This window comes from Callithrix jacchus, chromosome 18 (genome assembly GCF_049354715.1).
Source record: "Callithrix jacchus isolate 240 chromosome 18, calJac240_pri, whole genome shotgun sequence".
Taxonomy (NCBI): Eukaryota; Metazoa; Chordata; class Mammalia; order Primates; family Cebidae; genus Callithrix; species Callithrix jacchus.
In genome coordinates, this window is record NC_133519.1 from 29329704 (window position 1) to 29346037 (window position 16334).

Below are 16334 nucleotides of genomic sequence, written 5' to 3' on the forward strand. Positions count from 1 at the left end.
AAAAAAATTAGCTGGGCATGGTGGCGCGTGCCTGTAGTCCCAGCTACTCAGGAGGCTGAGGCAGGAGAATTGCCTGAACCCAGGAGGCGGAGGTTGCGGTGAGCTGAGATCGCGCCATTGCACTCCAGCCTGGGTAACAAGAGCGAAACTCGGTCTCAAAAAAAAAAAAACCAGAATGGGATGAAAAACAGTGATATATTATCAGTAGTAAAAAGAATTATTGCTGTGTTTTAAAAAGACATATATACGTACAAATATAGCCATATATGCAATGTATCCAGGATAAAATTGTCCATTATGACCAATCAATAAATTATGTAATCACTCTATTGATAGAAGTTACATATATTTACATATAAAATTAAAATGAAATGTCATAAACTAATATGTATTATAACAGAAATAATTTATACAAGATAATAAAATAATATATATGTATTTGAAGAGAACAACCACCTCATGGTCTAAATTATCCTTGCAAGCTGCAGCCATTATGCTTGAAATCCAGTGAGAAGGAATTAAATATTCCTGGAATTTGTAATCTGTACATCTATTTACAACATATTGGTTAGTATTTGGACATGTGGCCACACCATATTATAAGAGACTGGAAAATAGTCTTATTCCACCATAAAGATTAGTTTAAAAAAAAAAGTCTTGTTAAAAGAAAAGAGGGTGGGGTTCTATTCCAAAAGAAAAGGAGTTGAGATTTTGGGGAAGACAACTAGTAATCATTGCGAGACTGAAAATGAGGAAACCGAGGAACTGTGGAAGATCATACCACAAGAACCACAGCATGTTCTCATAGCAGGAAGCTTGATCAGCATACTGTTTCTGTACTTGCGATGAAACTGTACTTCAACTAACCTCATTTCCTTGTGTCCCTTGTTAAACAGTCAGACTCATGGGATGGAGCCCCTGGTTGGCCGAGCTTAAATAATGTGCCTGCACCCAGGCTTGTGCTGAGAGGGAAAAAAAGAAGAATCTTTCTTCTTTGTCTTCTGTTATAGGAAGTTACCTATATCTTTTATTAGAATTCTCTGAAACTGAGATACGAGTGCTTTAAAGAAGTCATGTGTGTGTATGTTTGTGTTTGTGTGTGTGTGTTTGTGTTGGAAGGGTGGGAAGTTGGATATCAGACACTGAAGAATTAAGTTTCCACTATAATTCTTCTGTAAAATGAAAGAAAGAGTTGAACTAAACCATCTCAAATATAAGACATGGAACCAATCTTACAGTTGAGTAATGGTTGATTAGATAACTCCCATTTCCAACCCGTCTACCTTGCTTGCCTCTATCATAGAGGCTGGAAAAATCAAGAAACTTTCTTTTTTTTTTCTCTCCTGTCCTTTTTTTTTTTTTGAGATGGAATCTTGCTCTGTCGCCCAGGCTGAAGTACGGTGGTGCAATCTCCGCTCACTGCAGCCTCTGTCCCCAGCCCCCTGACACTGCGTTCTAGCGATTCTTCTGCCTCAGCCTCCTGGTAGCTGGGATTACAGGCATGTGCTATCATGCCTGGCTAAATTTTGTATTTTTAGTAGAGACAGTATTTCACCATGTTGGCCAGGCTGGTCTCAAACTCCTGACCTCAGGTGATCTACCCACCTTGGCCTCCCGAAGTCCTGGGATTACAGGGGTGAGCCACCGCTCCTGGCCTCTTCTCTTTTCTTAAAGAAGGGGTAGGCACACGACATTGCACAGTCTGACTTTGAGATATAACTGAAAGTTTGCTGGGACCTGTTAGGAAAGATTTTTGTTTTGCTTTCCCCTTAAGAGGGATTGGAGGGATTGATATTACTGGCATCCTCTAGGGGATTCCCCATTCTGCCTGCCATCAATTAAGGTGAGATTCCAGGAGTTATAACATGAGGTAAGAGTTGTGAAGATGAAAGTCTTACACACTGAGTATGCTGGAATAGAGTGATAGAGATTGGATCTATATTTTTGAGCTGCTGAAACATCTCGATCTCTAAATTTCTCATTATGTGTAAAAAGAATCTCCTGCTTTTAAATAGTCAGTCTTATTTGGCTTTTCTATTCTTTCTATGTCAAAGAATCACTAACAGCTTATAATAGAGAAGATTCTAATATTCTACCAATTTAAAATGCATATCACAGTGATCTTTCCACTGTTAGCCTATTTATTTTCTTTACTTCACTGTAGAACTAAATGACAGTTTCCTTTCAGCACTCTTTAGGACTGTTCTTTTTTTTTTTCATCAGCAACTGCATCTGCAGGGACTGTTGTTTCTTTTTTTTTTTTTTTTTTTTTTGAGGCGGAGTTTCGCTCTTGTTACCCAGGCTGGAGTGCAATGGCGCGATCTCGACTCACCGCAACCTTCGCCTCCTGGGTTCAGGCAATTCTCCTGCCTCAGCCTCCTGAGTAGCTGGGATTACAGGCACGAGCCACCATGCCCAGCTAATTTTTTTGTATATTTAGTAGAGACGGGGTTTCACCATGTTGACCAGGATGGTCTCAATCTCTTGACCTTGTGATCCACCCGCCTAGGGGCTATTGTTTCTTAACAAGAGCAGGGTCAGAAAACTATGGCCTGTAGACCACCACCTGTTTTGTAAATAATGTTTTCTTTAAACACAGCCACGCCCATTCATTTGTGTATTGTCTATGACTACTTTCATGCAACAACTGCAGAACTGAGTAGTTAGAATAGAGACAGTAGGGCCCACGAGCCTAAAATATTTGCTGTCTGACCTTTTACCCCTGCTTTGGAATGCTGTTCCATTTTCCTGTGGCCTTCATAGTCTTTGTCATTCTCTGCAGTCCTACTTCAGTATCACCTTGATTTTTCTTTTTGAAGTTTTTTCTCTTCACTTCCCTGTTATTTCTTATCACTTCACCATGTTTATTTCCTTTGAAACACAACAATCTAAAATTATCATATTTGTTTTCTTTTTTATTGCCTGTGCCCAATCAGAATATAAGCTCCATGATAGGAAGGATCTTTTCTACCTTGTTGAGTCCTCAGGATCTAGCATAGTGCCTGGCATAGAGGAAGGAATTCAATAAACACTGAATTACATGAGTGAATAATTAAAGCCCTAATTCATGCAAATTCAGACTTCTGCAATAACTGTCTAATTGATTTTTCTTTTTTGCCTCGAGTCTCTTATTCCTCTAATCTATGTCACCCAGGCTTGTCAGATCAATCTCCTTGAAACCTACCTAGTTCCTAGCACTAAAACCTTCAGCTGACTGTCCTTAATTGCTCCCCAATCCCCCAGTTACCTCCAGAACCAAGTTCAGACTTACTGATGCAGTCCCAGCCTCTTTTTAAGAGCAGACTTCTTGCTTATTTGAATGGCCTATAGTTAACCAAATTGGCCAACATACTTATTCCCAAAAATACCTGTGATCTTTGCTTTGGTGCTTTAACTTAGTTATTCCATCTGGAATTTCCTTCCCTCTGACTTCTGAATGACAAAGTCTTGACCATTCTTGATGGCTCAACTTAAATGTTAATATTCTTTACTAAAAATATGATTCCCTTTATTACATTTTCTGCATCTTTTCTTCTCCCACTCCCCTCCACCCCTGGTAAACATTATCTTGAATCTTGTGTTCCATCTTGCTTTTTGTCTTTTTTTCTGTACAGTGTTATTGCATCTACTTGTATTCCTAAAAAGTCTGTTTAATTGCTTTTCAGTTGACAAACATATATCTTTATATATATATATATATATATATATACACACACACACATATATATATATAATCTTTTGGGTTTACATTTTTCGTATAATATAGTGGTAAGATTCATTTATATTGTTCTGTGTCTTATTATTTCTGTGAGACAAATTAGCCCAAAGCTTGGTGGGTTAAAAACAACACTCATTCATTATCTCACAGTTTCTGTGGTCAGGAATCCAGGCACAAGTTAGCTGGATTCTCTATTTCAGTATTTCTCATGAGACTATAATTAAGGTGTTGCCTGAGGGCATAGTCACCTCAAGGTTAACTGGGCCGGATCTACTTCCAAGCTCACTCAGTGGTTGCTGGCAGAATTAAGTTCCTCATGGAATTGGATTAAGAGCCTTGATTCTTACTGGTTGTTGGACAGAGATCACCCTCAGCTCCTTGAAAGGTAGCCTTCTCCATCACAGCACATGAGAAGAGCCAGGGAGAGAATATCAGCAAGATAAAAATCACAGTCTACATGATAACTGAATTGCAGAATTTACATCCCATCACTCTTGCTGTATTCTCTTCATTAGAAGCCAGTCACTGGGTCCGGCCCACCCTCAAGCTGAGGAAATTACACAAAGGTATGAATACCAAGAGGCAGGGGTGGGACATTGGGAGCCTTGTCAGAAGCTGCCTACCATTTGGTATAGCACTGTAATTTATTTCTTGTAACAGTTATGTACCATTTTATGTGAGTATACCAGTTATGCTTCTCTTCTTGGACTTCGGTTTTCCCTTCTGGGTTTTTTGCTGTTGTGAACAGTGATGCCACACGTATTCTTATATGTATGAAGGGACTATGGTACTCTTCTCTGCATCTTTCCCAGTTTAATATTGTGTTTTGACAGACTGAGGTACTACCAAGACATCCTTAGTTAGATCCTTTTGTAGTTCATAGGTGTGATTATTGGGTTTTCATGCTCATGTGTGAGATGTACCTCCTTTAAACCTTGTTACAACATGGGCACATTACCTGTCTGATGTGCAAAAAAAAAAAAACCAGACATCCTTGAATAATTTTATCTGGAATTAATCTTCCCCCTTCTGAACTCCCATGGCATTTCTTTTGTTATGGTATTTACTACTTGTCACCTCTTATTACACTTCTTTCGTGCATGTCATATTTTTTTCTTGAAATAGTAACTTGCTGAGAGTAGGAAATAAATTTGATTCTGGTTTTTGTAGTTTACAGAGTGCTTTCAGTATATGCTACTGAGTGCATGAATTCTGTTTAAACGTTGGTGCCTAATTTTTAAAGTCTTCATAATCTGGCTCCAATAACCCAATTATATTTCTCACTTCTCTCATACAGGGACTCTTATTTAGGTAGGTGGGTCTCTTAGACATTCTTTTTCAATCTTTTCCCAATAAATTTAGATCACATTGATCTCTTTCTTCTCTTGTTTCTATTGAATTTACTATTTATTTCACACATTTAGCATTTTAGTATATACTTAGGCTGTGTTATGTGTACCTACTCATAATAGGTACACAGTAAACTTTATTGATGGAATTGCTGAAGTATCTTATTTTATAGTTATTTTCAACTCGTTAAGTATTTTTATACCATCTATATTGTCAGTTGGCTGAGCAAATAAATAAACAAACACTGATGTATTTGAGTAGGTTTTTATAACTTTTTTTTTTTTGGTCATAGGTATTTTTGGAGTTAATGGAGTCAGAAGGACCTCGCGAGTCAGAGAGCTCAGAATTTTTCTCACAACAACAGCAAGAAGATGAAGAGGAAGTCCAAGAACCAGAGGAAAGAGGCCCCAGGAACCCCCTTTTACAGCCTGCTCTCACAGGGGATGTAGTGGGTTTGCAGAAGATTTTTGAGGATCCAGAGAATCCTCATCATGAACAGGCCATGCAGCTTCTCTTAGAAGAAGACATTGTTGGGAGAAATTTGTTGTATGCAGCTTGCATGGCTGGGCAAAGTGACGTGATTAGAGCTTTGGCGAAATACGGTGTGAATCTGAATGAAAAAACCACCAGAGGTATTTTGTCTTTTTTCTCTCATCATTATTACTTATGATTACCTAAAGATGCCATGTAATATCTTTAAGGTTAGATATATTTGATGTTCTTGTTTTATACTTTACATATATGTATATATATATACATCTATATGGGTGTATGTATGTGTATACATGTAAATGTATCAGTGTTGATATTACATAGTATAATATTATAGAAAATAGACTTCACTGTTTATTAGTTGTGTGATTTGGTAAGTTACCTGATCTTTTTGTGTATCTGTTTTTCCATCTGCAAAATGGGGATAATAACTGTATTTTCCTTATAGGGTATAATGAGAATTAAATAGGATAAAATAAATATTTTAGTGCTTGGTATGTAGTAAATTGATATATAGTAAATGTGTAATAATTTGCTGTTATCTCTTTCCATTGAAGATATATTAATTTTTAGCAATCATCTAATTAGCATTTTAAATTCAGTAATTTTTTTTTTCAGATTGCAAATATAATACGTGGTCATGTTAGAAAATTTAAAAAAATGATCATCAGCATGATCTTCAGCAAAGACAGGATATACATTCTATTCATGCTCATATGGAACATTTAAAAAATATTGGTATATGTTGAGTCCTAAAGGAAGTCCTAACAAGTATCGAAGATATAGTCTTTGATCAGTGACAACAAAATAAAATTAGAAAATTGTAACAAAAAGATAACAAAACTGAAAGCAAGAACGCACTTTATTTAATTTTTTTTAATTTTTATTTTTTGAGACAGGGTCTCACTCTGTTGCCCAGTCTGGAGTGCAGTGGCATGATATCGGCTCACTGCAACCTCCACCTCCCAGGTTCAAGCGATTCTTACACCTTAGTCTCCCTAGTAGCTGGGACTATGGTGTGGGTCCCCACGCCTGGCTAATTTTTGTATATTTTGGTAGAGATGGGGTTTTGGTATGTTGGCCAGGATGGTCTCGAACTCCTGACCTCCCACTGGGAGTGGCCTCCCAAAGTGTTGGGATTAGAGGCATGAGCCACCATGCCTGGCTAAGAACACACTTTAAATTGTCTATTGGTCACAGAAGATATAATGAAAATTATGAAATGTTTAAGTGACAACAGGATCACTATATGTCCAAACCTATGGGATACAACTAAAATTAAAATTCTAGTATAATGCATATGTTAGAATATAAGAAACATAAAAAATTAGTAAGCAAAGCATTTGACTCAACAAGTTAGAAAAAGAACAACTGAGTAACCAAATAAAGTAAAAGAAAAGACCAGGGGCAGTGGCTCACACCTGTAATCCAAGCGCTTTGCGAGGCTGAGGTAGGCGGATTACCCGCAGTCAGGAGTTTGAGGTCAACCTGGCCAACATGGTGAAACCCTGTCTACTCAAAATACAAAAATTAGCCAGGCATGGTGGCACATGCCTATAATCCCAGCTACTTGGGAGGCTGAGGCAGGAGAATTCCTGGAACCCAGGAGACTGAGGTTGCAGTGAGCTGTGATTGTGCCACATGGTACTCCAGCCTGGCCAACAGAGTGAGAACTCTGTCTCCAAAAACCAAAAAAAAAAAAGCAAGTAAAAGAAAAATAATGGAATAAATTAATGACATTGAAAATAAAGAAATAGGCTGCTGGAGGCCAGGTGCAAAGGCTTATACCTATAATTTCAGCACTTTGGGAAGCCAAGGTAGGAGGATTGCTTGAGGTCAGAAGTTCAACACCAGCCTGGGTAACATAATAAGACCCTGTTTCTGGAAAAAAAAAAAAAAAAAAAAGGAAAGAAAGAAAGAAAGAGAATAGACGGAAAGGAAAGGTTGATAATACCTAGATTGCATTCAGTGAAAATGACAGTTGAAAAACATTTGATTTGATATATATATATGTAAAATGCATATATATATATGTAATATATATATATATAGTTGTTTTGTTGTTTTTGAGGCAGTCTAGTTTTGTCAGCCAGTGGAACAATGTTGGCTCACCACAACCTCCACCTCCTGGGTTCACCCTCCCAAGTAGCTGGAATTATAGGTGTGCACCACCACGCCTGGCTAATTTTTGTATTTTTTAGTAGAGAGGGGGTTTTGTCATGTTGGCCAGGCTGGTCTCAAACTCCTGACCCCAGGTGATCCTGCCACCTTGGCCTCCCAAAGTGCTGGGATTATAGGTGTGAGCCACTGCATCTGGCCATTAGGATCTTCCGCTATATAAATTAGCCTGAAACAATGTAATCTGTTTGATCTCACCATCTTCATTCCATTTGTTAGGGTACACACTCTTACACTGTGCTGCAGCCTGGGGTCGTTTGGAAACTTTGAAAGCACTAGTAGAACTGGATGTTGATATAGAAGCTTTGAACTTCCGGGAAGAAAGGGCTCGAGATGTTGCTGCTAAATATTCCCAGACTGAGTGTGTTGAATTCCTGGACTGGGCAGGTAAGGAAGCTCACAAGGGGTTAGCAAACAGACTGATGTGATGCGTTTTTCTCCTATGAGGTATAGGCTATGCCACCTTTGTTCACAGTGTTTTATTTGTAGATACAACCACAGTCACAGTTAGCAATAATAAATGAAAAATTTCCCTTTTTCTTTATTTTGCTGTTGGCCCTAAACATTGTATTTATTAGGAACTGTACATATTGGAAGCTTGTTGATTTGCCAACTTCTGTCTCACCAATAATTTTCTCACCAATAATTTCTATAAGAAATTTCTCACCAGTTATTTTCTATGAGAAAATAATTTCTATAAGAGAAGATTATTGAATGTTCAATATATATGTTCAAAGCCATTTTCTGAGAGACTCAGGCAAAGTGGCTTGTTCCTTAAATGTTTAAAAAATGGCATAATTTGAGTAATATATTTGATTTCTCTAATATAAAAAAGTTGTAACAATAATTTTAGAAAGATTTCTTTACACTAAATTGATTTATAGTGTTAATAGAATAACAGCTACCCTTAGGCATTGGGAAACTTCTGGGATGTAATGTTCTTTTTCTTAACCTGGTTGCTGGTACATGGGTATGTGTCTGTGAAAATTCATTGAGCTGTACACATAATTTTTGCACTTTTCTGTTTTTAAGTTATACTTCAATAAAAAGTTCAAAAAACAGTACTATTTTGACTTTTGCTAATATTTTACACATATACTTCCCACAGCCCTGTAAAATATAGCTTAAAGAGATTTCAGGAAGATGTACTTTTGTACAAGCATTTATTGAATTCCCATTGTGAGCATAGCATTGCTGTAGATATAATTGGTTTTTCCTGACCTCTGGATACTTGTTAGGTGGGAGATGATAAGTTATGGACACATTCAACAATTATATCAAAATATCAGAAAGACTGTGATGAAAGGTTAAAACTGGCAAAACAGGTATTCTGTGCTACAGGGTAGTGAAAGAATAGGAAGTCAGAGCATGTCGGGCTTGAGCCCGGCCTTGAAGAATGGATGGGATTTGAATAGGCAATAGAAGGGGAAAGGGCATGAGCAAAATCTTAGAGCTGTGAGTGAAAGTGGCATGTTGGAGAACGGTGACAAGATTGCTTTATTGAGCAGTGAATCAGTTTCCACAGGTGGGCTATAACATAAGTACAATAACAAAAGGGTTGAGTACATGTCCTCTTGAGATTGAGTTTAAATACTGGTGCCCCTACTTGAAATCTATGTGACCTTGGTGCTTCAATTATGATAAGTCGCTTAAATTTTCTATGCCTCAGTTTCTTTCTCTGTAAAAGGGGCCAACAATATAGTTCCTACTTTTTAGGGATTGCTGTGAAATTAAATGAGTTTGTAGTCTGTTTGACTAAGCTGTATTTGCATATGCATATATTTAGTATCTTTTGGCTCCTTCTTCTTTAGTCTTCTTCTTTTTCTTTAATTCCCAGTGCTTAATTTTATTAGAGGAAGGATGGTAAGACCTGTGCTCCAAGATCTTGAATATCATTGATGTTGTGGTATCTAGTCTGTAGAGTATTTGGTCAATGTCTTGGATGGATGTACTTTCTAGATCATTACCAGATTTTTCTGAGGATGATCGGTTTTTCAGCTAAAAGGAGAAAAACAATATAGGTTTTATCTACATAAAATAGTATAGTTCAATAATATGGTTCAAATTAAATTTGTGTTCTAAATGTATAAACTTAAACTTTATGAAAACAGCAAACATCAATTATTTATGCAAAAGGATGGTCACTATAGAAGAAAGGTAAAAGTGCAGAAGAAATGTTATCTATATGCCACATATATGATCATTATCACCATCAGCAAACAATTAGTGTGTTCTATGGTTAGGGTACTTTGCTGGGAGAAATTATTTGATTAGCAAAATATATTCCTTTACTAAAGTACCCAAAGGTATAATACCATAAAGTCACAGTCATTTTAAAAATAAGAAAATGTTTATAAATATCTAATTGTTCTGAAGGTCAGTGAGGTTTGTTTGTTTTTTTTATCAATGAGCTTTTAAGATTGCCTCTCAAACTATGGTTTCATGTATTGGCAAAGTGGGAAATTATATAATAGTTTAAAAAGTTCTATTTCCCAGAGAGTTGTTCTAATATTAGAAATTAGATTACAACCCATATAAAAATTACATGCCAACCTTTGTACTTCGATTCCTTAGGTACATCTGGAAGGGTTCTAAGAGACCCCTTGTTCCAGATCCTTTTATGGATGAGGCAGCTGAGAAAGAGCAAATGACTTACCTCGGGACCCAGACAGATAACTTCATTTCCCATACATTCTCCTCATGGTAGTACACTACTTTTTTTGGTGTGTTTTGTAACTTTAAGTAGAGGGAACTAGATGATTTTAAGGACCTTCTAATTCAATACACATTTTTTGAACACCTAGTATGAGCAAGACATTGTACTAGATGCTGGGGATGAATGGGAAGTTAGGGGAAGGTTATAATGAGGAATAAAACACAGTAACTAATTATCTTTTTTCTTTTTTTTTTGAGATGGAGTTTCGCTCTTGTTACCCAGGCTGGAGTGCAATGGCGCGATCTCGGCACACCGCAACCTCCGCCTCCTGGGTTCAGGCAATTCTCCTGCCTGAGCACCCCAAGTAGCTGGGATTACAGGCAAGCGCCACCATGCCCAGCTAATTTTTTGTATTTTTAGTAGAGACGGGGTTTCACCATGTTGACCAGGATGGTCTCGATCTCTTGACCTCGTGATCCACCCGCCTAGGCCTCCCAAAGTGCTGGGATTACAGGCTTGAGCCACCGCGCCTGGCAGTAACTAATTATCTTATGTTCTAAACCCTTAGAGATTTTGTGACTATTACTACTTATATCATTAATTCACCTTTATTTGGTGTTTCTTCCATTTCATCCACAGGTAATGCACAGACAGAACAGATAAGATGAAAAGGAGAGCTTGTAATAAAATATCAATGAGATATAAAGAACTCCAAAATATATCCATGTTAGCCAAGTTGCAGCATAGTTTATCCAGAGGATATGGCAGATAGTAAGATGGAGGACGCTTAACTTTCCAATAATGTACTTCTTCTGGAAGAATCTCCCATCCAACCCTTGCCCAGATAGTTCCATCACAAATGCCGAAAGTGTCCCTGATGAAGCAGATAAACAACAGAGAAAAAATCAGCAATAGTCCTTGATTAGACATTTTTTTTCTCAATTGGAAAAAAAAAACCTAGCTAAAATTTAGCTATTTTAAAATAGCCAAAACAGAGACAGCAGAAGATGCCAGGAATAATTAGTTAATATGGTAATTCAATAGAAAGTACTTCATATAACCTTGCCAGTCAGCAAAATATGCCCAGCAAATATACACTGATGATCATTGTGACATCATCAGTCATACTGACTCAGCAGTAAGCTCAGTGACATCAAAAAGGAATTACCTGACCAATCACATTGAGTTTCTTAAAGATACTTTTCTGTTGTTGTTGTTTTGCCAGAATGATTTGAGCTTCTTCAATTTTCCTAAAAATGAAGACTTTACTAATATTTTGCTAGCTAATTAATTCAACTATAGTCACATTAATAGAATCTCATGGAAACAACTTACTTATATCACCTCTAACCCTTCTTCTGAAGGACTTCAGTTTTACATTTACTTAAAGAACAGTATACCACTTCACATAACCTAGCATCTGCTTCTATTTTTTTGTTTGGGAATGTCCTTCCCTTCAAATAGTTCAACAAATATTGAGTGCCTGTCTCTTTTTCTTTTGAGACAGAGTTTCACTCTTGTTACCCAGGCTGGAGTGCAATGGCGCGATCTCAGCTTACTGCAACCTCCGCCTCCTGGGTTCAGGCAATTCTCCTGCCTCAGCCTCCTGAGTAGCTGGGATTACAGGCACGCGCCACCATGCCCAGCTAATTTTTTGTATTTTGAGTAGAGACAGGGTTTCACCTTGTTGACCAGGATGGTCTCGTTCTCTTGACCTCGTGATCCACCTGCCTTGGCCTCCCAAAGTGCTGGGATTACAGGGCCTGTCTCTTATAATATATTCCTGTGGTGGTGATGTGCTATCAGGTAGTAGGTAAGGGGTGAGGAAGGTGTCATGATATATGATAAAAAGATGGGACATAGACCTTGCCTTTAAAGAGTGTACAATCTAGAAATAAAAGCAAAAACCAAGATAATAATTAAAATGATTCTTATTTTATTATAAAAAATAAATAGTTCTCATTCAACAAAATGAGAACTAAATAAAATTATAAACAGGTACTTGCTGAGAGGGCAATGAGTTCCACTAGGGGGAATTAGGAAATTTCACAGAAAAAGATATATGTGAGTGGGCTTTGAAGAATGAGTAGAATTTTGGTAGGTGTCAGTGTAGAGAGGGCATCTAAGATTGGGGAAACATAATAAGCAAAGACATTTTGTGTAAGCATTCATATAACAAATATTTGTTGAGTGCTGGCTGTTCTAAACGCTGTTCTAGGATCTGAGAATACATACACAACGTAGCCCAAAACAGAATCGTTACCTTCATGGAGCCTACTTTCTAGTAGGGGGATATAGAAAATAATTGTATCTATCTAAATCTGTATGTCTATATCTGTGGAGTGCTAAAGAGAAAAATAGAGTGGGAAGGTGTTTAGGAAGTGGCTAGCAAGTGAGTGAGTGTGTGTGTAATTTTGTAGAGGGAAATTACGAGAGGGCTCTTTGATAACGTGATGCTTGAGCAGGGACCAGAAGGGGCTGGTGGAAGGAGGGAACCATGTTGATATCTGGGGGCAGAAGGAACGGGAAGTGAATAGTGGATAGGATCTCTGAATGAATGTTGAAGGGATGAAGCTGGAAAGTTAGTTTGTGGCTAGAGAGATTTTGGAGGGTCCTGTATTTTATTCAGCAGGCAATAGGAAGTCAGTTATAGAGTTTTGAGAAGAGGAATGACATAATAAGAAATTTATGGAATGCTTTACTGTGTTCTAGGCACTGTGCCAAGACATTTACATGCATAATACTATATTTTGCAATATACTCCATATACTATATGCTGTGTTATATTACATTATGCATTATACTATGTACTATAGTATGTGGTGTATACCATGTACTATAATCCTCAACCATGAGGATTGTACTAAAATACTTTAGTTGTATAGATGAGGAAACTAAGGTTAGTGTGGTTAAGGTACGGTAACATTAAGGGAGTGCTTGTGATATGCTTCTTGCTCTACTAAGTTGCCCAAAATAAATGTGTGCTCTCAGAAAAACAGTGTGCTTATTATGTAAATGCAGTTCATGACAAGTTTCTTAGTCCCATTTTCCAACTAATTTCTCTTCTAAACTCTATCTTTTATTGAAATTCTGGAACCACCACTGACTCTAGTCTACTTAACTAGTGGAGCCAAAACCTAAACCTTGGATTCAAGCTTAGGGAATTATTTCTGCTTGCAAGTTGAATGATATATTTAAAGCTGTGAGGAGTTAGAAGCAAGATGACCAGTTATGTCCATAATTTTTAATACTATTCCAGATATGGGTCTGAATTCAACTGTGGAAGGTATTTTTATGTCTACTTTTGGATAGCAAATGAGGCTTAAAGAGATTGTTAGGTGTTAGAGATAACACGATTGAACTTTAGAGTGATTTCATCAAGTCTCTCAAATATTATTGTTTGGAATTTTATGAGATTGTATGTACCAACTGTGGTAGGCTGGATAATAATCCTAAAGATATTCAGGTCAGAATCTGTAGAACCTTTGAATATTATATCTCAAAAAAGGACTTACAGATATGATTAAGTTAAGGATCTTGAGATGGAGAATTATCCAGGTAGGCCCTAACTGTAATCATAACTGCCCCTTGTAAAAGGGAAGTAGAGGGATATTTGATAGAGAGGAGAAGAAAGTGATGTGATGATGTAAGCAGAGATTGGGATGATGTGCTTTGAAGATAGAAGCGGGGGCCACAAGCCAAGGAATATAGGTAGTGACCAGAAGCTGAAAAGGCAAGGAACAGATCTTCTTCTCATAACCTCCAGAAGGAATCAGCCTTGGCAACACCTTGACTTTAGTGAAGCTGACTTAGGACTTCTGGCCTCCAGAACTGTAAAAGAATAAATTGTTGCTTGGTATTTTTTATTTTTTATTTTACTAGATATAGGAAACTAGTACAGATTTTGGTACCTTGAAATGGGTTGCTGCTATAACAAATACCTAACAATGTAGAAGTGGCTTTGGAATTTGATAGTGGATAAATGGCTGGAAGAATTTTGAGCTGCATGATAGAAAAAAGTTTAGATTGCCTTGCATAGTCTGTTGGCAGAAATGTGGACATTAAAGGTGCCTCTGTTGAGGACTCAGAAATTAAGAGCACAGTTGAGAACACCTGTATTGTGTTAAAGAATATGTAAATTATCATTAACAGAATAGTGGTGGAAATATAAGTGATAAACAGTGCTGCTAGTGAAGATGCAGAAGGAAAGGAGGAACAGGTTATTGGAAACTGAAGGTAAGGCGGTCTTGCTACATAGTGACAGAAACTTAGCTGAATTGTGTCCTGTCATTATGTGGAAAGCAGAACTTTCAAGGATGAACTTGAATATTTAGCTGAAGAGATTTCCAAGCAATGTTGAAGGTCTGACCCAGTTTCTTCTTACTGCTTATAGTAGACTGTGAGAGGAGAGAGGTAAGTTGAAGGAAGAATTTTTTAAGCAAAAGGGGAACAGGTTTTGATGACTTGGGAAATTCTCAGCCTATCCAGGTTATAAAAGCTGCTAAAATGAAGAGATTGACTGTCAAGAAAGTATGCTCTGGAGAGAAAGCCAAGAAGGTGGCTAAAGAGATTAGGTATGTGATAAATGGATCCCCTTAACCATCTCAGCAGAAGTCAGTAGGAGAAATGAGATTATTCCCAAAAGATCTGTGAAGGAGCCTGTTGTCTAATGGAGTGAATCTCTGTGGCATGCAGGGAGACTCAGAAGGTGTTTGAGAATGGTATATCAGCAGAAACGCCAGCCTGGATAAACAGGCAGACAGAGGACAAAATGAAAAAGAGGACACTGGACTCCCAAAATTCTATAGGCAGGAAATAGACTGATAAAACTATTCAGCTGCAAACACATAATATCTTTCATGAACAAGGAAGGATGACTCAGGAAGAACCTCAGGCCCAGAGGTAAAGCCTCAGGACCAGAGGGCAGAGTCTTGAGCCACAGAGAATTATTCCCAGGCCTTGAAATCTAATAGAATTTGCCCTGCTGGATATCAGAATTCCTTGGGAGCAGTGATTCTTCTCTTCTTCTTGTCTCCCTTTTTGAATGACAATGTCTATAACGGTTATTCTATGTCTGTACCACCATTGTATTTCAGAAGATAACTTGTTTTCTAGTTGCACAGATCCATAGATGGAGTGAATTTTGCCTTAGGAGGGGTCATACCCAGTCTCACTCATCCCTTGTTTAGATGATTTAGATTATAAGATTTGAGACTTCTGAAATGATGACATTTGATGTGAATTTAGACATGAGTTGATATTGTAACAGGTCTAGAATTTGGGGGATTTGAAGATGGGTGAATATATTTTGCATGCGGGATAGATGTGAATTTTAGGAAATAGGGCAGAGGGCAGATTGTGGTTAGCTGAATAATGGCTATCAAAGGTATTCAGGTCCTAATCCCTGGAAGCTGTGAATGTTACCTCATGACAGAAGGGACTTTGCAGATCCTTAAGGATCTTGAGATGGGGAGATTATCCTGGATTATCCTGGTGGGACCTAAATGTAGCGACAGTCTCCTGATAAGTGGGAAGCAGAGGGAAATTTGATACAGAAGAGATGATTTGGTGATGGAGGCAGAGATTGGAGTGATGTATTTGAAGATGGAGGAAGGGACTATAGCCAAGGAATACTAGAAATTGAAGCCATAAGAGAAAGGCAAAGAACAGATTCTTCCCTCAGAGCCTCCAAAAGGAATCAGCCCTACTAACACCTTGACGTTAGCTCAGTGAAACCAGTTTCAGACTTCTGGCCTCTAGAACTGTCAGAGGATAAAATGTGTGTTGTTTTAAGCTACCAAATTTGTGGTAATGTGACATAGCAGCTACAGGAAACCAGTACATCAACCTTTAACTTAATTTGGGACTAATGTACAATTTACAATGTTCAGTTGTCCCATCTAGGAATACAGTAAGCTGTTGAATTTATTTGAGTTTTAT

At 37.7% G+C, this 16334-nt stretch overlaps 2 protein-coding genes and 1 non-coding gene across 7 annotated transcripts in view; 2 read left to right on the plus strand and 1 right to left on the minus strand.

The window, feature by feature from the left end:
• ANKRD45 (ankyrin repeat domain 45) overlaps positions 1–16334 on the plus strand; it is a 56482-nt gene that overhangs the window by 20241 nt on the left and 19907 nt on the right. For 4 of the 5 annotated variants that reach the window (XM_008985005.5, XM_078356280.1, XM_078356282.1 and 1 more), the window contains 2 exons: positions 5361–5700; positions 7958–8125. In XM_008985005.5, coding sequence (XP_008983253.1) covers positions 5376–5700; positions 7958–8125 — 493 coding nt within the window. In that variant the 5' untranslated portion in view covers positions 5361–5375. Of the gene's footprint in view, positions 1–4158; positions 4285–5360; positions 5701–7957; positions 8126–16334 lie in introns of those variants that run through there. The other variant, XM_078356281.1, reaches the window with a different exon arrangement.
• On the plus strand, positions 4583–4686 carry LOC118149362 (small nucleolar RNA U13). Its single transcript, XR_004736744.1, has one exon. It is a non-coding gene; the product is annotated as a small nucleolar RNA U13 (small nucleolar RNA).
• On the minus strand, positions 9406–11467 carry TEX50 (testis expressed 50). The gene is made up of 2 exons (XM_008985002.5): positions 11001–11467; positions 9406–9736 (listed from the first exon to the last, which is right to left on the minus strand). Exons 1-2 carry the CDS (start codon positions 11322–11324, stop codon positions 9521–9523), a joined length of 540 nt encoding a protein of 179 aa, XP_008983250.1. The 5' UTR covers positions 11325–11467; the 3' UTR covers positions 9406–9520.

Bases quoted from the DNA above. Each gene is read 5' to 3' on its own strand.
- TEX50 (XM_008985002.5), bottom strand. From the start codon at position 11,324: ATGTCTAATCAAGGACTATTGCTGATTTTTTCTCTGTTGTTTATCTGC. The intron at 9,737-11,000 runs GTGAATTAATGA...TTCTCCTTTTAG, and splicing joins GGAAGAAACACCAAATAAAG to CTGAAAAACCGATCATCCTC.